At 44.3% G+C, this 26,162-nt stretch overlaps 1 protein-coding gene across 2 annotated transcripts in view; it reads left to right on the plus strand.

The window, feature by feature from the left end:
* The window catches only part of RAB31 (RAB31, member RAS oncogene family), a 67,564-nt gene that overhangs the window by 17,408 nt on the left and 23,994 nt on the right, over positions 1 to 26,162 (plus strand). For both annotated transcript variants that reach the window (XM_055704987.1, XM_055704988.1), the window contains exons 2-3: positions 11,785 to 11,864; positions 13,439 to 13,520. In XM_055704987.1, coding sequence (XP_055560962.1) covers positions 11,785 to 11,864; positions 13,439 to 13,520 — 162 coding nt within the window. The remainder of the gene's footprint in view (positions 1 to 11,784; positions 11,865 to 13,438; positions 13,521 to 26,162) is intronic.

A 26,162-nucleotide genomic window follows, 5' to 3' on the forward strand; every position in this document is an offset into this window, starting at 1 on the left:
TAATCGCACTGGGACAGGAGCCAAAACCCGGCAGCAGGCATTTGGCTGCAGTGGCTGGTGAGGAATGGGAGAGGTGGGCAGGGCTGCAGATGCACCCAGCTCTTGTGCAGGGCAGATGGGCAGTTGCTGTACGTGTTTTGCTAACTGCTGTGACCTGAAGGAAAACAAATCATCTGATTTCTTCACATGATATTTTATACATTCAGAGGTGTATTGGATTTGTGTGGCAAGGTTTTGGTAGCAGCGAGTGGTGGGAGCTACACAGGGGTGGCTTCTGTGAGCAGCTGCGAGAAGCTTCCCCCATGTCTGATGGAGCCAGTGCCAGCCGGCTCCAAGACAGACCCACCGCTGGCCAAGGCCGAGCCCATCAGCAATGGTGGTAGCGCCTCTGGGGTAACACATTTAAGAGGGGGGGAAAGAAAAGACTTCAATGACTGCAGCCAGAGAGAGGAGTGAGACTATGTGAGAGCAACATCCCTGCAGCCCCCAGGTCAGTGCAGGAGGGGCAGGGGGGCTCCAGGCGCCGGAGCAGAGATTCCCCTGCAGCCCGTGGTGGAAGCCCACGGTGGGGCAGGCTGTGCCCCTCAGCCCGTGGGGGTCCGTGGTGGAGCAGATCCCCACCTGCAGCCCGTGGGGGTCCATGGTGGAGCAGATCCCCACCTGCAGCCCGTGGGGTCCGTGGTGGAGCAGATCCCCACCTGCAGCCCGTGGGGGTCCATGGTGAAGCAGATCCCCACCTGCAGCCCGTGGAGGGCCATGGTGGAGCAGATCCCCACCTGCAGCCCGTGGAGGACCCCACGCCGGAGCAGGTGGGTGCCCAAAGGAGGCTGCGACCCCGTGGGAAGCCCAGGCTGGGGCAGGGTCCTGGCAGCGCCTGTGACCCCGCGGGGAGAGGAGCCCAGGCTGGGGCAGGGTCCTGGCAGCGCCTGTGACCCCGTGGGAAGCCCAGGCTGGGGCAGGGTCCTGGCAGCGCCTGTGACCCCGCGGGGACCCAGGCTGGGGCAGGGTCCTGGCAGCGCCTGTGACCCCGCGGGGAGAGGAGCCCAGGCTGGGGCAGGGTCCTGGCAGCGCCTGTGACCCCGCGGGGACCCAGGCTGGGGCAGGGTCCTGGCAGCGCCTGTGACCCCGCGGGGAGAGGAGCCCAGGCTGGGGCAGGGTCCTGGCAGCGCCTGTGACCCCGCGGGGACCCAGGCTGGGGCAGGCTGTGGAGAACTGCAGCCCGTGGGCAGGGCTGACACCGGAGCAGCTGATGGAGGACTGTCTCCCGCGGGAGGGACCCCAGGCTGGAGCAGGGCAGTGTGAGGAGCCTCCCCCTGCGAGGCAGGAGCGGCAGAGACAGCGTGTGATGGACTGACCGCAGCCCCCGCTCCCGTCCCCCTGCGCTGCTGGGCGGGGGGGGGGACAGAAATCGGGGGTGAAGCTGAGCCTGGGGGGAAGGGAGGGGTGGCGGGAAGGTGTGAGATTTGGTCTTATTTCTCATTATCCTACTCTGATCTGATCAGTAGTTGTTGCAAAGAAATGGTTTATGTTAAAGTCGCTTAAAGAAGCACCATCAAAGATATGAGCAAAATAGTTCTAATATGAGTTTGCAATTTTACAAGTTCGATGGCAAGGTTCACTCTGTTACTTATTATATGGATAGAAGACAGAAAATTCTTTTAACTTGACTTTTAAAATTAAAATCAAATTAAAAATCAAGTTGAAATTGGCCCAAAATGATTTTACACAGGGATCAAAGATGTGATGTAAGGGGTAAGGGAAGCCTTCCGTTGAGTCACGGGTTTGAGTGGCCACCCTTGCTTTCTAATGCTTTGATAGCAGTTGTGAGTGGTAGATCCAATCCTAGTTGCAGACTTAGACAACAGATTATATCTAAGGGTATATAGAGAGTGGGGGTTTATTCACAGTTTAAGGTTGATCACAAAATAGTAGCAGCACTTAATCAGCCATTGATTTAATATTTTCCAAGTGATTCAATAGGATTTAATTCAGTTATAACAGCGATTTGATTATGGATCTGAAATGATGTCGCGTATACTGTATTGGTCATGCAGTATCCAAATTGCACACACGCACAAACGGAAAGGAATAGGTATATGGAAATATATATACAAAGGTATACCTATTAAATGTTACCCTCGAGTTCAGTGAAATGTTCACATTGAATGCCTTTGCATTTCTCAGCGGGCAAAGGGTTGAGCCTCTAGGAGCAGGGGTATCGGCCCATGCTCCATCATCAGCCTTTGGTGACAGTTCCCCTTAGGAGTTTGTGATGCTGGTTGCAGCTGGTGCGGTCCAGGAGAGCTGGAGAGCTCAAAGGGTCTGACTTCAACCACTACTTTATAGGGTTGGAGATGACTGGCTTTAGCCATCCATAAAACTCCATCCTGGCCGTTACGTGAGTTGGTCGTTTTCAAGTGGCAGTGGTACCATTCCACTTGGGCTACAGTTCAGTCAGGAATGCCCCAAGGCTGTCGGGGGATGACCATTTACTGTTTTCATTTCCACGTTCACCAGGTAACAAGAGTTTCTGGTACAGGTAGTACCACTCCCCACCTTAGTCACGCAAGAGCTGTTGGTATGATCAAGAGGTGCATAACTGTCCAACTCATTACTCAAATGCCAAAGCCTAACAGGGATTCCTGAGGTCATAGTGCAGCCCAGCGAAGGGGGTGAGCTGTACCACCACAGCAATAAATTAAACTAATTTCTAAAAGCTGAGTCTGTTTTGCCCATGACAGTAATGGGTGGATTATCTCCCTGTCTGTATCTTGACCCACCGGCCTTTTGCTGTATTTTTTCTCCCCTGCCCAGCTGAGGAGGAGAGTGATAGAGCAGCTTTGGTGGGCACCTGGTACCCAGCCAGGGTCAGCCTGCCATGAGAGGCCAGAGAGCATTAAGCCCTGGCCAGCAGATATTTTTCTGTTTTAAAATGGCAATTAGGAATATGCAGATGATATTGAAGATGCATATAAATACCAAACAAACACAGTCCGCACTTGGCTGTCTCTTAAGGCACTTAAATGGTTCTTTGTAACTGTACCGACTGAACACTTTACAACTATCACCGACATAAATCCCCATAATGCTGTTACAAGATAAAAATCAAGTAATTACTATTTTCATTTAACAGCTATTAAGTTGAGGAGGATAGATCCAAGAATCCCTGTGCCAAATGCAGTCCTTGCAGCCCTAGGAGGAAGGATTGTATTCTGATATAACAGGACTGACCTCATTGGGGGTAGAAAAATGTCCCTGAGAACAAACAGTGCACTTCCTATGTGCAGAGGGAATTAGAGCTAATCTAATGCTAATGTGCACCAGAGGAAAAAGCCTTGTGCTGTAGCTAATTTGTGCTCCACAACACCAGCACTGACCTGAAATTACACTAGCAATTAGAAATGATGTGTAGGGTGTCCTACTGTGGGAGAATTGACACAGACCATCCTAACTTTATGGGAGTAATATACTGACTGTCTTAAAAGATACCAGTATTACCATCTATTATGAGTTTAAAGCAGGTCATGCAACAAACAGAAATGCAGACAGGGATGTACTTGTAAGGTTCACACGTGGACAGATGACCAAAAGAACTGTGGTGGTTCCTACTGTAAAAGTGAGACCCTGCAGAATAATCCTCCCCCTCAAAACGCAGTTGCATTGAGATCTGTGTGTTTATACTGGGATCTTGGGGAGCTTGGTTCCAGTGTTCAGTGGGAGAGTTGCTGTTCATTTGGCAAGCACCCTTCACTTGGGAAAGTGCATGATAGTGCATTGACAGTCCTGGAGACCAACTCTGGTTCTCGTTCTTCTTTTCAAAAATTTGATTTGCAGCTGGTACCCCCAGACCTTTGCAGAAATTCCTTGTAGATCACTGCTGGCATAAGGCCACGTCCAGTGTTGTTTGGGGCTCTTGTTGCAGAAGTACATTGCCAGGCTTGGTAATGAAGGAAGTCAAACTATGAAAGGTACTGATGATGGGTTAGGGAGGAAACATACAATGGACCTCTTGTTTGATAGAGGCCCTGGCGGGGACTTGAAAAATCGTGGTGCCGCTTTGGGGAGCAGGCATGCCCCTGGGCCAGTTCTGTAGCTCTGGAAGGAGGATCCCAGCAAATCAACAGAGGGAGGAACTTCTCCAAGAATGATGTTGCTCACGGGAAATACCTCATTGTATAGGGCTGTAACAGAAGTTGGTATTTATCAAAATTATTTGTGTCCCAAATGAGATGCGTATTCTTTTGATCGCAGAAGTGAGGCTTCAGAGCACCTCAGCCTGCATCCCTCTAGTTCAGGCTGAAGCCTCAGGCAGTTTTGTGTTGGTGATGTGGCTGTGAGCCAATGTGTCAGTCTAAGAGCTGCTCTTGTATTTTCATCTGTGTGCTTATGCAGTGGTGGGATTGGCTTGCTTGATACATCTTGCAGATGGAAAAACTGAATACAGTGAGAAGCTATTTGCACTTCTTCCTTAGACACTGCTCTGCAGTGCACGGCTGCATTTTTGTGGGGACAAGCCTGATGCTTGGCAGATTCAGTTCGGTCCCAGGAGTGTATCTGAACCCAAGTCTCCTGAAAGGTATTTCTCCTTACTGCAGTGTTTTCAGGCAAGTAAGTGATTCCCAAGTACAGGGAAGGACGAAGGATGTGTTTAAGGCTAGCAAAAAGTTTACTGGGTAGAGTAATTCTTGGATTAAAATACTGCCCTTGGAAACTGTGATCAGGAGTCTGTTGTGCATAACTCTTCCTAGTATGTTTGTACAGTTGATAAAAATCCAAAGCCAGTTTCAGGTGCTCTTCAAGATGCCTCCCACAGCCTTCCAGAGCAGCTGTAACTGGATTAGTAAGACATGGAAAGTATTGCAATACTGCCTGCATCTGATCGTCTGAGTAATGATTAAAATGTTAATGGCAGGCATAGAGGACTAAAGCAGGCTGCAAATTGCAAAGCTTTATTTTGTTGTTCAACTCATTGCTTTTTTACCTCTATTGGAATTTAAGACAGCTGTAATCCTGTACTCAGCCTTACCATACCACGTGCCTTTGGGTTAAGGACTGGCATCTCTGAAAGCATGAAGATGCAGGTTGGATATCTCAGCGCGGCATGCCAGACCTTGCCTGAGGAGTGACATTCCTCGCAGATACCAGGCTTGACCAGAGCTGAACATACATTTCCGCGAAAGCCCAGCGATACTTTACAGTGCAGGCCTAGCGATTTGTTTGATGACAGCTGATAAAATGCTAACCATCTAGCAGCACTGTGATGTGATTACGCTGCTATGAATTTTCAAATTCCATCAGAGTCCTGCTGAGGATAATGGGAATGGGCCAGGGGGATTCAACTGTAAATCAAAACCTAAAGCATGGCCAATTCTGACAGTGGAAAGAATGGCTATTTTAATGTGCAGAAACTGAACTGCCAAGTCAAAACCAGCTGCACTTTACAGAGCTACTAGAATGAAAGGTCTCTTTGCATTTGCATTTTTTGTAAGACTCATTGATTACTTTTTTCCCCTAAAGTTTAAAGCGTGTCTTTCTACCTCAGATTTGCCTGGCCAGTCGCAGAGATCGAGTGCCTTTTTTTTTTTTTTTTTTTTTTTTTGCATTTAAAATATCAAATGCATTGATGATCAAGGACAGTTTTCTCCTTTTTGGCAACTTCATACCAATTAAAATGTTTGCATCTGTACATCTTAATTGCTCCAACAACAAAAGTTCTGCACTGAGTAAGGCAAGGACCTCTCCTTCCTCTCTGCTGTAGCACTGGCAAGAGTCAGATCGGTGTAACAAAGGGGAGAATTTAGCTTGGAAATCTTCAGCATAAACTGGCTCTTCTGTTATTTTTCCATTACTAATGAACCAGCCAAGAAGTCTGTCCGGTGGCATGAATAGGTGACAGGGAGCCAGGAATTGTTGCTTCTCCTAATATCAGGAGCAGCCAGCTTCCTCTCTGAGTAGATCCTCTTCCAGGAGAGTGGGACAGCTTTTTGACTGTACCCTTGTTCTGTATGTTTGATTGAGGCTTCCCCCCCATCTCTGAAAGATGGCACAAGGCAGCATTATCTCACTGGAAGGTGCACCGAGAAGATCATTAGTGAGCCCAGTTTGACCATGGTTGTTTCTGGTGCATGCACTTCTTGCACCTCTGGAGCTAACCTGTCTTGGAAAAGCTTCAAAGCAGCTTGGCTGGTAGGCTCCAGTATTGCCTTCTGTATGGAATCTGGGTTCTCATCGGTGTGAGCAGCTTTGTGACTCCAGCTGCGTGCCTGATGAAGAAGCTGCTCCACAAGAGGCTGCCACCAGGGGGTTATGCTAAATCAACCCTGTCTGCGTGGGTTGCAAACTTTTTTTTTTTTTTTTTCTCTCCTGAGTAGGGATTCTCAGAGGAAGGGCTGGGCTGCCAAAGGCTCATGCTGCAGTTAGGGTGGTCGGCAGGCTGGCTTTGGGGGAGCCCCAGCACAACCAGGCTCTGAGGGGCAGATGCATTCCCACTGTGTGAGGTGCAGCAGAGTCCTGCTGTGTTCGGTGGAAACCACATGAGCCATGGGATCAGTTTCTTTTTTATGGGAAAGGATAAAGACTTGTCACTTTCAAAGGTTTCTCATATTATTGTTGACATAACATCTGCTTTACCTGCTTTTCTTGAACACTGGGTATTAATACCCTCCAGGTTGCTAGGGCACGATCGTTCTTCTGACATGTAAGACTCAGTCAATGAATCTTGGTTACTATGAGAAATGCTTAGGGCGACAGACGTTTTTGATTTGTAAAAATTTATACAAATTGAAATACCATGGATGTAATCCTGGCTTTGCTGAAGCTGATGGGAAAATTTCCAGCCTTCCAAAGGAGCCTTTTGTTGGATCCCTGTTTTACGGAGATCAGCTCTGTGTTACTTCTCAATGCAGATTTTTGTGGCACCCGTCTCCAGGATATCTCAACCTTCTTTTGAAGCTGAAGCGGGAAGTTAGTCATGAGATCTGTGGTAGTTACAAGCCAGATGTTCACTTTTGGGTTTTTTTTTTCCTTTTCTTACTTTGCGAGTGGGAGGACAGAAGGTAGTTTCTTCAGTATGTTCATTTTTAGCATGACATTTCCTTGTGTGAAGTGCCGTCTAGTATTTTTTTTTTATTTGTGTTTCCAGAATCCTAGAGTCATAAAAGGATTTTTGCATGGTTTATTTAATTTTACATATATTTTAAAAGTCTTATGTGTCAACATAGCACAGAAAGATTCTGTGTAGTCAAGAATAAAAAAGCTCTTGCAGCAGTGTGCATAATTATAGGGCTGCTGTTTAGTCATCAGTCACGATATGTGTGGATTTTTTTGTAAACTGAACATTTACTCCATTTCAGATGTAAAAAGAATTTACATGAAGACTTCAGTTTGCTCAGCACAATAGGTCTTGACCCATCTGAATCTATTAAAAGCTGTTATGATATCAAGGCTAAAGACTAACATCCTTATCAGGGATGTGTTTACAGGGTAGTGCAGTTCCCTTCAATCTGGAAAAGCGCTTGGAGGACTGGGCCCTCTGGTTATGCAAAGATATAAATGAGACATCCAGATTTAAATTAAAGAACTAGGTTTTTCTGCATTAGTTTTTTTCTGCCGGGATAAATAAAGCTGGAACAATGGACAGAGGAATATACCAAATGCCTATTTGTAATGGGGAAATGGTTTTCTTTTTTACTATATTGCTGATAGTGAAGTTCTGCTTTTTTTTTTTTTTAATCTTCTTCTATGTTGCTACAAATCAGCCAGAAGAAATCAGCAGCTCAGTTGTTTTTTGCCTGAAAACGAGTTGCCAGCACCCTGTAATTCTGCTGGCTTGAAACACAGTCTCATCTCCTTTACAGTAATGTGAGCTGAGAAGAGCCAAGTGGGGTGGTTCTCTGCGAGCAGGAGTGTGGGTGGAAGCACTGTTTTTTGTGCCGTGCTGCTCTCTTTCTGGTGCTCTTAAAATCCTCATGCCTAAACCTGTGGGTAAGGGATTTTAGAAGAATAGAGAATGTCTTTTCAGGGTTAAAGGGTAAAAGTCGGAAAGAAGTCATGCTTGCACGGTTCCTTGTATTTATCAGAAGCATCTGATAGGGTTTCAGATTTCCATATCCATTTTGCTGACCAGTGAGAGATTCTGAAGTGGTAACTACTTCTTCTGGTACTCTAATAGTGGTTCACTTACTGTAGGTTACAGTTCTACTCCTTTCCTTCCTCCCCACCCCGCACCTTTTGCTTATCTCAGTATAATGCAGTTTATAACTGGTATTTTGTAAGTGTGCGACAAGGCTTATGAAGAAGAAAGGAGAAAAGCAAAATGCATTTGGTCCCATGAGTGACTCATCAAATGTATCATGAACATCTTGATTCAGAACAATTATTTTACATTCATTCCTTTCCTGCCACTCCTCTCATGGAGTGGTGTGTGCTTGATTGTGATGAGTCAATTAGTATAGAGCTGAAACCCTTGCATTTTCTATGGATAAGGATTTTTCTGAAGAATTGCAGGGTCTGTTCCTTAAAGTGCGACATTAACTCCTGAGGACACATTCTCAGTTGGTGAAACTTGTCCAATCCACTTAGCTCAATACCACTGTCACCTTTTACATAAGCCAAAATATAATTTGTTTGTATATGTTTGATGTTTTACTCCATGTTGGCGTACATATAACAAAAAAGAAAAACAGATTAGAGGAGGTAAAAAGCTGGCAAAAGGCAGAACTTTGAAAACTGAAAACCTAAGTCATCTGCATGCCAGAATGTTACCCGGGCGTGTGGCATGGTAAGCCTGTTATAATCCTTTGAACAAAAAAGGAACAAATGATTATCCCTATCAGATGTTAGAAAAATGTATGTTTATAGAGGAAGACCATATAGTAAAGGGCAAAGCAGATGGTAGCAGGAAAGCTCTGTACAGCCTTAGCAAGGAAGTTTCAATTCATTGCTGAGAAGTGAATGCCTTTTCTACTTACTTGAAGCAACCCCACTTTCCTTGACTTCTGCCAGATTGACCTGAAAGATAGTTCCCTATTGTCAGTAAAAGGTAAGATCTGAGTAGAAATCTTCTACTGCTAATAAGTTTTCAAGTTGTATGTATAACATTTACATACCATGATTTGCTTTGCTTTCAGGCAAGGGAACATCTTGTTTGATGGGTGCGAGTACAGTAATATGGATTGAAAACTAAGTATTTTAAATCCTGCGATGGAATGATAATCACTGCCTTAAGTAGGAAGCTTTTTTTCTTTTTTACTTCCTTCCCCTCTGTGTTCTAATTATACTCCAGTAGCTGGCCATTTGTATCCTCCAGGCAACAAAACAGAAGCTGGGAGTGCTTGTTTCAACTGAACCCCTTGGTGCAATAAATTGCCCAGCTCCTGGAAAGCACTGGCCGCTGGCTACGACAGTAGCCATCTTAAGGACAGATTCATTTGTGGTCCAGGTCCATTGGTTTCACTGAAGTTACACCAAGGGTATATTTAGCCCTGCTGGTAGTCCAAGGAACCCCAGGAACGAAGTGTAAGAATGTGTTAAGCTTCTTGAGGGCTATTGATGTGCCTGGCATATGCTTAAGTTTAACAGTGCTCATTGCGAGAGATGCAAGAGCAATAGAAACTTTTTTTAAAGTTCCTTTAATGTTACCGTGAAACATTAGTAAGGGCCACAAACTGAAAGATGAAGAGACAGGAGCTTCCAGGAAATGAGCTAAGCTTTAATCCCTGCTTGTGGATGTCACGTCCCTGCCAGAGACCAGGCTCCTCTTGCTCCGGAGCTATAATTGCAGTTGCCCTTCTGAGTGAGCTGTCAAGGGAGCTGAAGGAAGCAGATGGAATTGAAGCATCATCGGGTCATGGGAGTCAATGTCTAGTTTCGAACACTGTGGCAGAAACTCTGTCCTCACAAGTAGGAAATATAACTGCTTGCACCCAGTGGGTGATAGTTCTGGTTTCTCCACAAGGTTTGAAATCTGGAATTAGATCCTCAGTTTCAGCACAGAGGACTCCGCTTTGTTGAGTTTTCGGGGTTTTTTTGTGGTTTTGTTTGTTTGTTTGGGTTTTTTTAATGTGTTCTGCCTTCTGGTCTAGTGATTATACAAAGATGTCAGCTGGAATTGAAAATGAAGGCAAAATTTGGGAATAGCAACAGGATGTGTTGCTGCTATTGATCAAAGGCTGTGGGGCTGGTTTTAAGCACTGCTACTCTCTTTGATCTTTTTTTTCTATTGATTGAACACAGTAGATAAACAAACGTCTGTGTACCGGGAGCATCTATTATGGCTTTTAAGCTAAGGACAGCTTTGAATTAAATATGAGAGTTTAAATTATGGTTTTCTAATAAGTGCTGTCTATAAAGGCTTTGCTTGCTGTGGCGTTATAGTTTGTTCCATTTGAGCCTGGTGAAAGGAAATCTAAATGCAGGCTTTCTTTTTCTTTCCTATTCAAAAAGAAGATAAAATATTGTAAAATTGATTACAGGACTTTTTTTTTTATATATAAAATATGTAGTTATGTGTGGGCAAAGGCTGCTTTTTTTTTTTTTTTAATGTGTAGTTATGTGTGTGGTGCTCTCAACAAACTGTATTGTCATGTCTTGGCAGTTTTCAAGAAGTTTGTGTAAATTATTCAAGTGTCTTAAAATGTGGATACGAATGGAACTACCAGGTGCAATCTGGTAGTTCTGCAATCACTTCCAATGAAATTAATAGAAAACTTTCCATTGACTTTTTAATGAGTTAGATTGGACCCTGGGCTGTCATTGTTAACATCTTGGAAAGGTCAGGATCGATTTCCTGGCATCCTTTTTGTCTCCAAGGAGGCTCTTAACAGTTCCGTGGGAGACAGAGCAATACTGCTATTCCTCCTCCTTGATAATTCTCTGTATAATTTAAGCTGTTCTACCTACCATCCAAGGCTTCGTGGAATAACAGAGACAAATCAAAAAATGTTGCATTTTGGAAAACTTGTTGCTATCTTAAATGCCTAAAATTGTATTCTGCATATGTTAAGCTTTCCCCTGCCTACCCCCACCCCCCATTTATTCTGAATTTTGTTCCAGTACTGTACTGCTGTGATTTTTGCTTACTGGTTGGGGGGTTAAAAAAAAGGCTATTCCTGCAAATGGAAACAGCCCGCCACATTGCAGCGTAGAGAGCAAGTTGTGTTGCATTTAAAGTAATGCTGTTTTACCGCAGTCAAGTAACACAACCTGCACAGTGATAGCTGCACATCTCTGGAGATCCAAATCTGTGGATTCCTGCCTTTTCAAAACCACCTGCAACCTCTGCAAAGTTTCCACCAGGAGGCTTGTTTGTCTTGCCATGAAAAGGTTCCACCAAATTGGTGCTTGAAGCGTACTGAAAGGTTGGTGTTAGTAATCTGTTTTGGAAGCACACTTGGGCTGCCCTTGCAGCAGGCTTGAGTGCACCTGTTTCTCTTGCTTTGCTGGGGAATGCGCCATGTGTTTGAAAGCACAGGATTTCCCTGTACGAGTTAAAGGCTGTGCTTGAAGTACTGCAGTCCTTGCAACAGGAATATAAAATCCACCCCAAAAGATCACGAGGCCTGGAGAGAAGGGAGTGTTGGGAGGAGTACCAGGGAGCTCCACTCACAGTGCTGACATTTGAAAAGGATAATCCACATGCTCACTTTTCTTTTGAAATGTTTAACCTGTCCCACTTGCCACTAGAGAGGATTTAATTTCACAAATTAATATTTGACTGTTTCTTCAGGTGAAGTATTGATGTCTAGGGTCTCCTGAAGTCACTGTCATGCTGTCCTTTATTTTCAGGATACTGGCGTTGGGAAATCGAGCATCGTGTGTCGGTTTGTCCAGGACCACTTTGACCACAATATTAGTCCTACTATTGGGTAAGTACCATGCATAATAGCTTTTTTCTTCTGTGTATTTTTTAACTCACTGCCCTGTGCTGAGCTCCTTTCTTTATTTTCAAGGCTCTGAGTACTGTATATCTTTTTTCCACCCCCACCCCCCTCCAGTTTATTAATTTCACTCAACTCTGTACTCTTCTTTAATGGCTTTCAAGCTCATGTTACCTGTTTAGAGAGCCTGGGGGCTGCCCCAAACCAGGTCTGCTCTGCTTTCCCTGATCTGGGAATACAGAGGGCCCTAAATTTACTACGTTGCAGCGTACTCTATTATGGAGAGACTGGCAGAGCCCTGCCATTCTCCTCCTGTGAATGGAGTCTCTTGAAATAGCCTGTTTTCTGGGGCTGTCCAGAACCATGCTGTATTGACTTGCGTTGTGCATGGCCATGACTTCCAGCTGTTCTGTTTAGTTTTTCTTCACCCATCTCACACCAAGAGATTCTTAGATGTCTTACTCGGCTGTTATCCTTTTCTTTTTGTCTTGTCAAGAACTTCCCACTTTAGCCTGTTTCGATCGTAGAATCTTAGGATTAAAATCACTTTAGTTCCTACTGGTCAAGTAAGTATCGAATCTGATCCTTGGAGCTTGAAGAACCGAAACCCCACAACCCAAGAGGCTGTGATCTGCACAGCAACCAGGGCACCCCATAGCTGAGTAATGGCAGGAGAACCATGCGGAGCCCTTGGCATACCTATGTTGTGTGTCCTGCCAGGCTGGGCTGGAACGTGGACAGTGTGTGTTCCCAGGTGTGGACATGCTTTCATCTAGGTTTAGGTGTCGCATTATCCTGCCTTTCTCAAAATAGGGACAATGCAATTTCAACCAAGTGTAATTAATTCGTACCTGTTCTTTAAAAACTGCCAAGCTTCCATGTGTCAGACCATCAGAAGGCTACTAGTCCTGTAGTTGATCTTAATTTCAAATTTTTTTTCTTTTAACATCTTAGAGACAAATCTGCCAAGTCCAGCAATACCTGGAAAATTTTGAGAATTCTTGTTCTCTTATGAGAGGAAGCTAATATGTAATGTTCACAATAGAGTGGGTTGGGTGGGAAGGGCTGATCTGGTTTGTGTGTTGAGAGCTGTTTTAAATCATCTGGGAAGGACTGGTATTGATGGCTCTCTGTTGTTCAGAGGGTTAGATGGTATCTTCAAAAACTCTGCCTTTTGAAGCATGAAGAAGCCTGAGCTGGAAGTTGCTTATTTGTTGCCTGGTATGATGCTGGCTGATGCCTTTCTCTCAGGTCCATATCACTGAGAAGATGGAACTAGCTAGCAGCAGAAGCTACGTGTGAGTGGCAGGAGCATTTGTGTTCCTGGGCCGGTGCAGAAATACCCTCTGAACCTCAGAGGCTTTTCCTTCCTTTTTAAATACATATATAGGTATCATATATTTTATCTAAGAAAAGAGAGACTTTCACTTCTATAGGCATTTTACCAGGGTTTTGGAGTTTCCCCACATGAAGTCTCACCCAGCAGAACCAGATAAAGTCTGTAGGTTGCATATTTGGAATGTCAGTCATGTTACATATTTCTGTGGCTTCCTTCTTTTCAGAGCGTCCTTCATGACTAAAACTGTGCCTTGTGGGAATGAGCTTCATAAATTTCTCATCTGGGACACAGCTGGTCAAGAGCGGGTGAGTATTCCTTTGCAGTATATCTTTGTTATACTGATCTCTTTTAATGTGTTGGCATATTTTGTCTAAATCTTTCATCTTCAGAAGACTTTGTAAGTATAAACCTACTGAATCTTTGCAAAGCTCTGCGAAGCAGGTGGTCATTAGTCACCAAGTATATAGATTCCTATTTCATAGATGGGGAAAATGCAGTCAGTCTGACCATACCACTTACCTGAAAAAACAGCCTGGTGTGAATTGTCAGCTACTTCCCTCCAGACAGCTTGGACAATGCCCAAGTGGTGTCCAGCCCCTCTCTGGTTTCATCAGGTTTATGTGTGGCAGCTTTCGTTGGTGCTGGCAGGGACTTGACTTCCAGCGCATAAGCTGGCAGATGGTCTGAGCTTAGGTGGTGTCCCCAGGGTTATCCCAATTTGGGACACTGAACATGCACATAGGTTGTGTCTGCCATTATTATTTTGGAAATTAGCACTGGCAATCTGAACCACTTAGGGGTTTTGTCTTGATTTTTCAAGTGTGTGATGTAAAGTGCTCAAATTAAGAAGTTTTTCCTTTGGTTCTCAAAAAAGCCATAGTGAAATTTGTGGGCATTAATTAATGTTGACTGTATGTGAGCCTGGTTAGCCATTTGTTTCTTTTAATAGTCTCAATGGCAGTAGTGTGCAGTAATGGGCTGTAGAACTGTAGACTGCTCTTTAATACGTGCCCACCTTTATCTTGAGAAGTTTGAAAGAAATAGAAAAAACCATGCACGTGTTTTAAAATATCTTCAAAGTTTCTTGTGAAATCGCGCCATTTCTGTTCATAGAAAAATGTAGCTATGCTCGTGTTAGGTTGAGGTAAAATAAGATGCTTATACAGGCTGTAATGTCAGTCCTGGTACAGCCCACTGTATTATCCATACCTTCTAAGTGAATTGCAGGCAATGAAAGTTTTTGCTGTTAAGTGCCGGAAATGCTCGTGTTTTTATTTACAATGCGCAGTATGATGTAAAGTGGCCCTGATGAAGTCTGTTGACTCTTAGTGACTCAGTGTGCTGTTTATGATGGGAAAATGGATCTTGAAAAACATGTTTGAAGTATAGCATAGTTCCTTCCCTTGAATCCTGTTTGTTCCATTTCTGCATGATATGCAGCTGATAACTGACTAATTATTGCAAGAGGTAGCAAAGGTTCCGTTTTCTTTCCCATGGTTTGAGTTTCCTTGCTTATTCTCTTTCACTTCCCTCTGCTGCCCTGCTCTGCTTTCTTTTTTTCTTTTAGCTCTTTAGCACACAAACCTCAGTATTAGTCTTGCAATGATGTGGGAAAAAAGATTTTCAAAGCTTTTTTCTGAGGTAGGTGAATATTAATAAAGTTCTATTAACTGAACTAAAAGATGTCTCATTTGAGGCAGGAAATCTGTGACTGAGCTCTGACTCTTGGACACAAAATCCATCCTTCCCATCTAGTCCTATATGTTTCCTCTCAATTTTTGTTTTAAGCTTGTCATTTTTCAAACATCTGCTTTCCTTTTTTTTTTTTTTGTGTGTGTGTGTGTTCAACAGTGATGAGCAGTGACCGCCACAAACGTTGTTAAATTGCTCAGAATCTGTTACAGGTTTTCATGTGTAATCCTGAATTATAAGCTCTTTAGGCCAGGGACCATCTTTTTCTTCTGTGTTTACACAATGTATTCCCAGTCCTTCACTAGGACTCTAGGAAATGGGTGATACAGGAAACAAAGTTGATGGGCGTTGAGTGCTAGCTGCTGAGATGGACAAGTTTTCCAGGGTGAGGTCCATACTGTTCAGGTCATTCTCTGTCCTAGAACATACCCATTTTACAGCTAAACACATGATGCTTCTCAGTAGCTTGTTCACTTCAATTTGTAGCTGGGGTTTGTCTTGGGTTGCTCCTTCTGAACTGCTATTCAAGAACAAGTGTCTCCCCCTGTGTTGATTTCTTATCCTCTGAACAACTGTGGTGACCCAAAGATTCCAGCCTACCCCCAGCCTCTGGGCCCGTTGCTGTTTTTCGTAGTGTACTAATAAACGTCTTCCACATGATGTTTCTCCTTTGGGAGCTGTTGTCCGTCCTTTGTTCTTTGCAATTTTTGTGGAGGCTCTGTGTTCTACTGCTAAAGTTGGGCAGTTTCATCAATGCCCCTATTGTCTGTACTGCTGACAGCAGTGTTTAGGACTTCCTGCTCTTTCAATATTGCCTTCATTTGGCTTTGTTCTCCTAAGCGCCAGGCCAAGCATAGGACTTGCGTGTGCTAATTCCGGAGTCAGGGTGCTCTGTGCTTTCCCAACTGTGCCAGATGTTGCTCTGTCTACATCCTGATGTGGAGCCTTCACAGCAGAAGAGCCCTAGATGAAATTTAACTGCAGCCTCATGTATGCCATGGAAGTTAAGCTCAAACCTTAACCATGGTAGAGCAGGCAGGCAGGAAGAACAGCAGCAGCACTTCTGTGCTCCTCATTCATGGGTTTGTCCTTTTTCCTGAGTTTCTCTGGGCAACGAACTGGGAAACTGCCAGCTTGGAGAGCGTAGAGAAACCACTCTAAAATACCTTAGTTGCAAACCCTTATTTAAGCAATGCTCTTTGAGAACCAGTGTGCCTCCTGGCTGCCTTTAGTCAGCTGGGAGAAACTGGAAATACATGTGGCTGCTTCTGGAAAGGAGCTGTGTCCTGGGTGCTCAGAGAAGCCAGTTGGAAGCACTCAGCACCCCCTTGAGGTATTAAATCAGCTTTCAGCCAGCCAGCCACTTGTGATGTTGCAAGCCTTCTGAAATGCTGGTTGTTGTTGGGTTTAGTAGCTTGTAGGAACACCTCAGTTAGCTGAAGAACCTTAAAGTACAGACCAGCCAGTCGGAGGTTGGTCATGGAGATCAGATAACTTTTGATTCATACAGATAATAGATATAGTATTTCTTCTTTTGTGTCAGGAAACTCGGAATTGTAGGCAGAGTAGAGAAGGAACCAGAATTGCCATTTTGTGGAAAATAATAAGCAAGTGTCACTTCTGCAGAATGACGATAATACAGCAGAAAATGGAGATCAACAGTGTTTCTGTCATAGCCTTAGTGGGAGCAAATGCTCAGCGTGCTTCCTGGTGGAGACCCTGGAGAGGGGTGCATGGCTCTCCAGCAGGTCTCGCTGTGGAGAATTCACACGCGATTACAAACGGAGAGAGCTTCTTAAATTCTTTTATCTTGTTTTTCTTTTCCCTTTTTTGGGTAGGCAGAACTTTCAACTGGCAGCACTTTTAGCAAAATCCCACTGCTTTTCTGTGCCTAAGTACTGGTCTCTGTGGACCCAGCGGGTTTGTGTTGGTGTGTTATCAGACAAGCTCGCTTTATTCTGTTTCTCTGAGTCACTTTCCCTCCACCCCACTATTTTCCAAATGTCGCTTTTTTTCTCTGTCTCACTTTTTTCTCCCACCCATCAGCTTTAAATTGTTGCTGTGGGTTTCAGGACATGCAGGACAATTATGTTATTGTTAGCAAAGATTCCCTCCCCTAAGAAGAGTGTCTTCACAAGTTAGTTAATGATGTTTTTATTAGCATGTATTTTGGTTCATGGTGCCCTAAGTACCTTCTAATTACAATGCTTTGTCTGAATACCTTGGGTGGCTGCCAGCTTTCCATCTTGCCAGCTGAGAAATATTGTAGCAAATAGTTAGGGAGCTTGAGGGCCATATTTCTAGGGCAGGAAAATTTATCTGTGTCCTATTTAAATTTACTGTGTCAAACGCTGGGATTTTTAATTTTGTTTAATAGAAGGAGCCTCAATTACTTGAGCCCAATTTAAACCTTGACAGGAATTACCCTGAGTTGTGGGCTGCTTTTTTCTTTTTTAAACTGCTCAATTTCCAGGAAAAGACTGACTGATGAGATACCTACAGTGCTTTATAGCCCCCTCTTTTCTGAGTGATGGTAATTGCCCGGGTGATTCAGAGGCAGTGTCACGAGGTAGGGAGTGAAAACGCTTCATGAGAGGAGGAGGAGGACTTGTCCTTGCTGCGGTCTTGGCTGGGACATTTCCCCTAAGCTGAGCCACCTAGTTGCAAAGCTTATGGATGTTTCCTCTGAAACCAGACTATCCTGAGAGGCGCTAACACCAATGACTTGAATTACTTCTGCAGTGAAGGCATGGCCTGAATTTTGCTCCACAGTTTTATATAGGTGACTCTGGGGGTAGTCCACAGCTCAGTCGGTGTGGAGGTGGTTCCTTGCATGTGGTGTATGAACCTCCCTGCAGTGAGATACTGCTTGCATGCTGCAGAGGTCAACAGGTGATTTGGTAGTATGTGTGTTTGTGAAAGCACAAGTGGCATTGGAGCTAGTAAGTGAATGTTAGTTAAACTATTTTTAGAGTGAGCATCAAGCATAGTAAATCATTTAAGAGATGCATGTGGATGTGTTTTTCTTAAGCTTCAACAAACCTGTAGCATGTGTATCTTGACCGAGACATGGTTTAGGTGTAGTGTCTTTTGCATCCTTTGTTTAATGACTGTAAACTTCAGAAGGGCTAAGCACAGGTTACTTCTGTGATATTGCAAAAGTTTGTTCTCTGCTTATTCAAAGTTTCTTCAAAAAATTATCCTAAAGCATTGGAATTTTTCCCGGTTCACTTCAAGAATTCATACATATTTGGGAAAAATGCTCATTTTTTTTATATCTACCTATCTATCTTCTTCAATTTAACTAGCAAAAAATACATGTAGTTTGGAGGCAGACAGATCTTTCCTGATTTATTCAGCTTGCAAATCCCGAGAACTGGAATCTTAGCCTTCAATCATATAGGGAAAACTACTCAAGGTTCTAGAATGTTGAACAGTATTTGATAGTGGCTTTCATGCATAACATTTTCGCATTTGCTCTTTGCCAGCTGAGAATTCCAGGAATTTTGTATCCCTGCTTGTGCGAGAAGCTTATGTGTCAGGGTAATCTGTTTCGTGCTTCTGGTTTTTGCCTTTGCTTCTCTTCACACCCTGATTTTCTTTGTTGGCAGCTGCTGCCTCAAAAGTGACAGGAATGGGGCATGTAAATGCCCTGACTTGTGCAAGTAGCGTCTCCCAAGCTGTGGAATAGGTGCTGTTCATGGTGCATGGGCTGCTTCAGTGAGCTCATGCAACACAGACGCAGTGATGGCAACCTCTGGCTCTCAGAGGTTGCCACTCACTTACCCTATGGGTGCTTACCTGATCCACAGAAGCAGTTAAGGCAGCTCTCCTTAAACAGGCTGATAGTGACAAATTTCTGGCACTGGTCTACTATGCTTTTCACCACAAGGACCTCAGTGGTTTTAGTTGTAGAAGTGGGGACCAAAGCATGAGAAGGAATGAGCTTTACTTGGGTTTGGGGACAGGACCGAAGTGATTTGTGGGGTTGGCGTGGCAGGAGGGGCCAAGGACAGGAGAAGCAGGACACCCAAAATCACCTGTAGAGGGGCTGGGAATGGACAGCTGAGCAAGGGGACCGAGGTATATGAGTGTCTTAGTCTAGAAAGGTGAGTGTGTGTGTAATAGGAAGGGGAGGGAAGTTGCAGAGCTGTGTCACTGCCTGCACGCGTGAGTGGCTAGCAGACAGCCAACAGCTGTGGCTGTCTTTATCATTAATGGCACCCAGATAAAGAAAGGGTAAGGGTCTCTGACCTTGAGAGGAGCCAAGCCATTTCGTCCTGGCCACTCAGAGGCAATGTGTGTAGTCAGAAGCAGCTTGTCAAGAATAGGAATAAAATCTAGTCAAATGATTACAGCTGTCAGGAAACAAATCTTGTGCTGCTGTGCATCTGCAGGTGCTTGGAGAGGTACCATATGGAAAAGTCTTAGCTGAATTTGACCCCTGATTGGAGAAGGCGTGGAACGCTTGCTGAACGCTGGTCTGATTCTGCTTACTCTGTGCATCCTTACCTTTTCTAGCCATGCTTGTAGGCAGAATTATAATCCTTTTGCAGGAAGAACGAGTGATGTTCTTTACAGTCTAGAATGGTAAAAGCAGTGCGATAGAGTTAGGGGTGGGGGTGTTGGGTTTTGGTGGTTGTTTTTTTTTTTCTTTGGTTTATTTTTCCTCTTGGCAGTGGAGTTCGGAAGAGACAGCCATGCCGTGGCAGTAAGCCAATGCTGGGGTGTAGCACTACAGGATGGTGCAAAGAGCTGCTGACATGAATTAGTGTTCCCTGGTGTGCCTGGCAAATTGAATGAATCCAGACTGTCTTCAGCAGCATTTGTCAGCTTCTAGATAAATAGGCAGGAGTGGTAGTTTTTTAATTTCTGTATTTATTTGGCCTGTTTTGCTTCCTAAGCCAGCATTACGTAAGGCACGGTGAAGAGACTTCTGCTACTACAGCTCAGGTGTGATTTACGTTGTGTTCCCTTGAATTTGTTTTTCTCCTCTAAGTATTGTGGTATGGCTGCTCTGTAGGGTGTTCTTCTTCCTCATTCTGTGCTGTTAGTACAGAGGAAATGCAAAAAGCATTACCTACGACCAGATATGCCCCTTCACGATGAGGTGCAGAGGAAATGGAAAGCAAAGTACTGCAGAGCTTTTAAATAGGTGGTATATTCCTTAATGGCTTGTTGGTTCCATTTTTCTGCCCTTCGCAAGGGCAAAGCTTCTGTTGACTTCAGTGTAATGGCCAGATGAGGGGTTGCAGAATCCCCAAATACTCTTGGAATCAACGAGAGCACCTCTGGTTATGCTGAGCTTGCATTTGCACCCCTTGAGACTGAATTGTCCTCTGTGCTGCAGGGCTGTACAGCTGTAAAGGTTGGGGAGCTTCTCATTGTATCCTGAGAAAAAGCGGACCTGCTTTCAGGGGAAATTTCATAATACTCATGTGGCCTCACTTCTTCCTTAGTGGCAGAGATAGTGAACCGCAAGTGCAAAGTGGACATGTCGGTAGAGGAGCGCTAGTATGAAGGCACTCTGAACCTGGTTAGCATTGCACCAGTACTTTCGCAACTGTGGAGGTATGTAGCACGCTGTGTGGCGAGCTCTAAGGAGGAGAGTCTTAAAAGCCTGCGTGAAGCTACACAAGTAATTGATTTTGGTTTTTGGAATGTCTTTGTTAAAATCAGTTCTTTATATATGTTTTGGATGGCCCCTTTAGCCTGGCTGTAGCCGTTGAATTGGAAGATGTACCCCTACAATTTAACTATCGCATCGCGTGGTTTAGTGACCTCAGCCTCAGAAGCTGTTACCAACTCCTACAAAAGCAGAACAGGCCTAGTAAGTGATGAGGTGGGTCAGTATTTGCAAATAGACAAACCTCTTGTGGAGACTGAATGAGAGACACGTGACTTCTAAATTTCCACTGCAAGTGAGCAGCTAATGATAGTTTACTCAAGATGGGAGGTATTCCCAGGGCCTAGAAGGACACTGTGGGGATGAAATTCAGTAGTGTAAGTAGAAGTCCCTGTACCTTTTTGACTCCCAACAAAAATGTATGCTGTAAAGTTGTAAGTGATGTTTTTTGGAAACAGGGGAGGAAAGCCACCTGTGAATGAGTGTATTGGTTAAAGGATGATCATGCATGTATGATGCGGCCATGAGAAATGTGTTACACATTAGGGGAAGTACAGTTAAGGCTGTTTTATGTCTAGAGTCCTGCATACAAACGTGGTCACCAGCAGTCAGGAAGGATGAACTGAAGCTGGACCAGGCACAGAGAAACATGATTAGACTCTGCTTTCTCCCCGCTACCTTCAGACTGGAAGAGCATGGTTTAGCTGACCCGAAAAGTTTAGACTGCAAGACTATTCTATATTCCTATCTCAGCTAAAGGCAAGCACTGATGCTTGAATTTTAGTAAGTCAAGGTGCAAGTAAATTACAAGTAATTTAGGAATTCAGAATTTTATTAATTGTTAAAATAATATTTTCGTGGAAGTATCATGGAAAAAAAATTATTTTAGGCTGAACCTTGATCAACTTTCAAAATGGGTTAGGAATGTGGTTATTTGTGATGGTGGGAGCTGATAGATGACTGTTTTGGGTCTGTTTCCCTGTTAGCCCAAGGTGATGTGAGCTGCTGCTCTCTGCAGGTAAGGGTGACATCTGCCAGAGCGCTGTTCTTAGCTGTGAGTTACGGAGGGGCTGACTCCCCAGAGAGTTGCGGTTGTGACCTGGGTTCCCATGTGGCAGAGCCAGGGGTGGCTGCCCAAGCATTTTTGTTAGCCCTCCTTGAGAAGCAGAGCTGTTCTCATGCCAAGTCTGTCACTGCTCCTGGTTCTCCTAATTTTCATGGGAATTACTGGATACGGAAATACTGAGCTATAAAATCAAGGTTATAGACAATGTTATTTATAATACAGAAGGTAGTCCTGTGAGATTTAATTTTATGAGCTGATTTTTTTTTGTGTCTCGCTTGTTTTGGGCATTTGTCCCACATTTGGTCCTTGGCAGATGAAAAATGTGCACACTGGTATTTTGTATCCCTTTTAATTAATTTTGTGTGACTCTCTTTTTCCAGGTAATTAGGCCAGAAAAAGGCTCAAGAGGGCTTTGGTTTTCGGCAGTGATTTAAAAGGGAAAAGAAAACCCTATCAAATAAACATTATTATTTGCATAGTATTTTTACTAGTGTGTTTGTGATATTGGAAAATCTATGCTTGTAAACCACATTCATTAAGAGTTTATTATTAGATCATTAAAATTACTCAGTTACAGTTTTTCAACCCTTCTTGATTCATTCAGTGTTGCAAAGAGTCTTTTGCTGTTTTCTTGTGGACAGCAGTAATTTCTTATGTCTGAGACATAATGTATTGTATTTGTTTATTAGACCGTACAAAAGAATGACAAAAGAGATTTCATTTTGGTTTTATTTGCTATTCTGTACTATGATAACTGATAATAGTTGTTACTAGTGTACTTTCAGTTGTTAGTAAACAATTTCAAAGTATTTTTTTCCTTACAGACTGTAGGAAATGTGTTGACACATTGTAATCCCATTTTTCTCACTTTGTCCAATGTAAAATATGAAATCTTGAGCGTCAGATTTATCCAAATAGGAATATAAACTTATGTGCCAGATGAAAGCTATGACTTGATATAAAAAAAACCCCAAATCCTGAAGCTACATGCCCAAATGTGGGTAGAATGTTTTTTCTTCTTAAAAGCCCTTATAGGTAAAATATTACTATAGAACCATGAAAGAGGAAATAACTGTCCTGTCAGCTGAGCAAGTAAATAGATTTTCAGTAGAGCAGAGAGGTCGTACGTGTGTGTTAACAACAGCTACTGAACCTGAGCGCCTTTCAAAGGCAGTTGCCTTTCTGAGCCTAGCTGGCCCTCCTTCTTTCCAAGCTTGTGAGGAACTGGAGTATTTAAGTAGATTTTGTCTTGAATTACAGAGGAACTGCATTCCTCCTGCATGCTACATGTCTGGTCTCTGCTTTTTATGTTTCTTGACACAACAAGCAGGTCAAACATAGTTTGTTGTTTGGCGTTTCTGTTACTGAAATGCAACATGCTGTTGAAGTGATTAATTAATCTCAAAAAATATTTCAAAAGAAGTTTTATTTGTTTCTGCATGTTACCTGCACTGATCTTAAAATGATTTTTGCTTCCATTATAGGAAAACAAAAAAGCAAAACTGCCAGTGGCAGTAGACTGTACCAGCAGAGGTGTGCACAGAGTAGTTCTGCAAGTGCAGAGCTATTGGAGTGTGGTCTAAACTGAGGTGGATATGGCTTCTAGTGGTCCTTTTTCTCAGCCATGCTTTCCCACCCCCTCCTTTTGGCTGAGCCTGGGGCTTATCTGATGCACAACAAGCTGGTTTGGGAATCCAGCTAAAAATTAATTCTACTGAAAACAATGGTAGTTTGTGTCCTGGTTCCATTTTGCAGCTGGTTCTACTTGTCCAGAACCAGTGACAGGTCTGCTTTTCTGTTTGTTTGGGTGGTGTGTTTTGTTTTGGTTTAGTTTTGGGTTTTGTTTTGTTTTGGGTTTTTTAGAGTTGTTATTGACATTGGTTTTACTTTCTGGCCCTAACACTGGCAATATTCTTCAACGAAACCAATATTATGGAAAGTGTTCCTGACACCTGGTCAAAATAAAAGGGAGAGAAATTCCCAAGATGATAGACACATTCTCAGTGTGCTTTCTGGGATGGTATTGAAGGAATGTGAAGCATGTTAGTTTAACTGCGTGACTCCTGTGAAGTGCAGTTACTGTTATCTGAGAACTCTTTGTAAATTCATGAATACCATGTAATCTAGATTAAAACCAAGTCAGCATGTGTGTAGAGTATGTCCTTATTTTTCCGGGAGTTTATAGACCGGGAGGAGTATGCCTACAGCATCAAAGGTCAGATATACCCTCTACACTTAAGGTCCCTGATTTTCAGGCTGCTTTAATGCCACACATGTGTTGATGAGCAGGTCTTGGAAATTCTTGAAGTTTGCACAAGATAACTTCTTGTCACAGGTACTCGGTGAGCTACCTACAAAAGATGCCCAAAAGTCTCTACAAAAGACTTGCTGTATGTGAATAGAGAAGGGTTTGTGGGGGATACGATGATGTGTGTCTGCCTCGGCTGCGATGCTCGTGAAGTGGTTGAGTGTAATGAGAACAAAAGGACAGCAAAGTTGCTACCCTGGACTTCAGGAGAGCAAACTTTAAACCATTCAGGGAGCTATTTAGCAGAGTACCCTGGGAATCTATTTTTGAGGGCTTAGGAGTCCACAAGTGCTGGTCAGTCTTTAAGATCCGCCTTTTAGAAGCACAGAAACAAGCAATTCCGCTGTGTCATAAGTCAAGCAAGCAGGGCAGAAGACCAGTCTGGCTGGCTGAAGAGGGAGCTCCTCATGGAGCTCAAGGGGAAAAAGGAACTGTGTGATCTCTGGGAGTGAGGTCGGGCTTCGCAGGGAGAGTACAGAGCTGTGGTTTGTATATGCAGGGAGAAGACACAAAAGGCCAAAGCTCGGTTAGAGTCGAATCTGGCCAGCGTTGTTTCAGATAACAAGAAGGGCTTTTTAAAGTATGTCAGTAGCAAGAGGAGGTCAAACGAAAACATCGGACTGATACTTGTTGAAGACTGTCATCTGACTAATAGGGATGAAGAAGAAGCGGAAGCAAAAATGCATTGAATGCCTCAGTCTTTAATAATGCTGATAGACTTTGGGCTGCCCAGTCCTCTGAGTCTGAGGACCACGAGTGTGGGAACAGTGACTTTGCATTTCTGGACACTGAAACTGCAAGGGACCAGCTGTGTCAGCTGAATGTTCACAAGCCCATGGGGCCTGATGGGATTCATCCCAGGGTTCTGAAGGAGTTAGAGGATGCTGTGGCAGGATCCTTTTCAATCCCTCTACCAAAGGTCTTGGGAGTCTGGGGAGATCCCTGCTGACTGGAAGCTAGCCGATGTTAATTCAGTTTACAAAAAAGGTGTGAGGGAAGACCCAGGGAACTTACAGACCTGTTAGTCTAATCTCAGTTCCTGGAAAAAAATTGTGGGGATTATACTGGGTACTGTTGAAAGGCATTTAAAGAATAATACAATCATCAGGCATGGTCAACATGGGTTCATGAAGGGAAAGTATTGTTTGATATTCTTCTATGATAAGGTCACCCACCTGGTGGATGAAGGGAAGGCAGTGGATGTAGTTTTTCTGGGCTTTAGTAAGGCTTTTGACACAGCCCCTCACAGCATCCTTCTGGACAAGTTGTCCATCTGTGGGATGAGCGGGTTCACAGTGCGCTGGGCGAAGAACGAGCTGAACAGCAGGGATCAAAGGGCTGTAGTGAATGGGGCTGCACAGGGCTGGTGACCGGTCGGCAGCCGTGTTCCTCGGGGTTCAGTTCTAGGGCCGGTTCTGGTCCATACATTTATCGACGGTACGGATGCCGAAGTTGAATGCACCATTAGCAAGTTTGCTGATGGTACTAAACTGGGAGGTGCTGTTGATGTCTTGAGAGGCAAGATGCCTTGCAGAGGGATCTGGATAGATTGGAGCATTGGCTGTGATTAATGGGATGAAATTTGACAAGTCTAAATGCTGGATTCTGCACCTAGGATGGAGCAGTGCTGGGCACAGGTATGAATTGGGAGAGGAGCGGCTGGAGAGCAGCCCCGCAGAAAGGGCTCTGGGGGTGCTGGTCGGCACCAGGCTGCTGTGAGTCACAGGGTGCCCGGGCAGCCCAGGGGGCAAACTGCGTCCTGGGGGGCATCAAACAGCACAACCAGCCGGTCACAGGAGGTGATCATCCTGCTGTGTTCAGCACTGGTACAGCCTCGCCTCGAGTACGGCGTGCAGTGCTCAGAGCCACGATTTAGGGAGGATGTGAAGGTCCCTGAATGTGTCCAGAGGAGGGCAACAGAGCTGGTGAAAGGGTGGGAAGGGAATGTCCTTTGAGGTGTGGCAAAGGACTCTGTGTTTGTCTGGTTTGGAGAAGAGGAGGTTGTGGGGTGACCTCATGGCTCTCTAGAGCTTCCTGAGGAGGGCACGTGGAGATGGAGGTGCTGAGCTCTTCTCCCTGGGATCTGGTGACGGGATGCGTGGGAGTGGTTCAAAGCTGCACCAGGGAAGGTTTACACTGGACATCAGGGAGCATTTCTTTACCAAGAGGGTGGTCAAACACTGCAACAGGCTTCCTCTGGAGATGGTCGTTGCCCCAAGCCTGTCGGTGTTTGAGGCATTTGGACAGTGCCCTTT

Source organism: Falco cherrug, chromosome 3 (assembly GCF_023634085.1).
Source record: "Falco cherrug isolate bFalChe1 chromosome 3, bFalChe1.pri, whole genome shotgun sequence".
Classification (NCBI taxonomy): Eukaryota; Metazoa; Chordata; class Aves; order Falconiformes; family Falconidae; genus Falco; species Falco cherrug.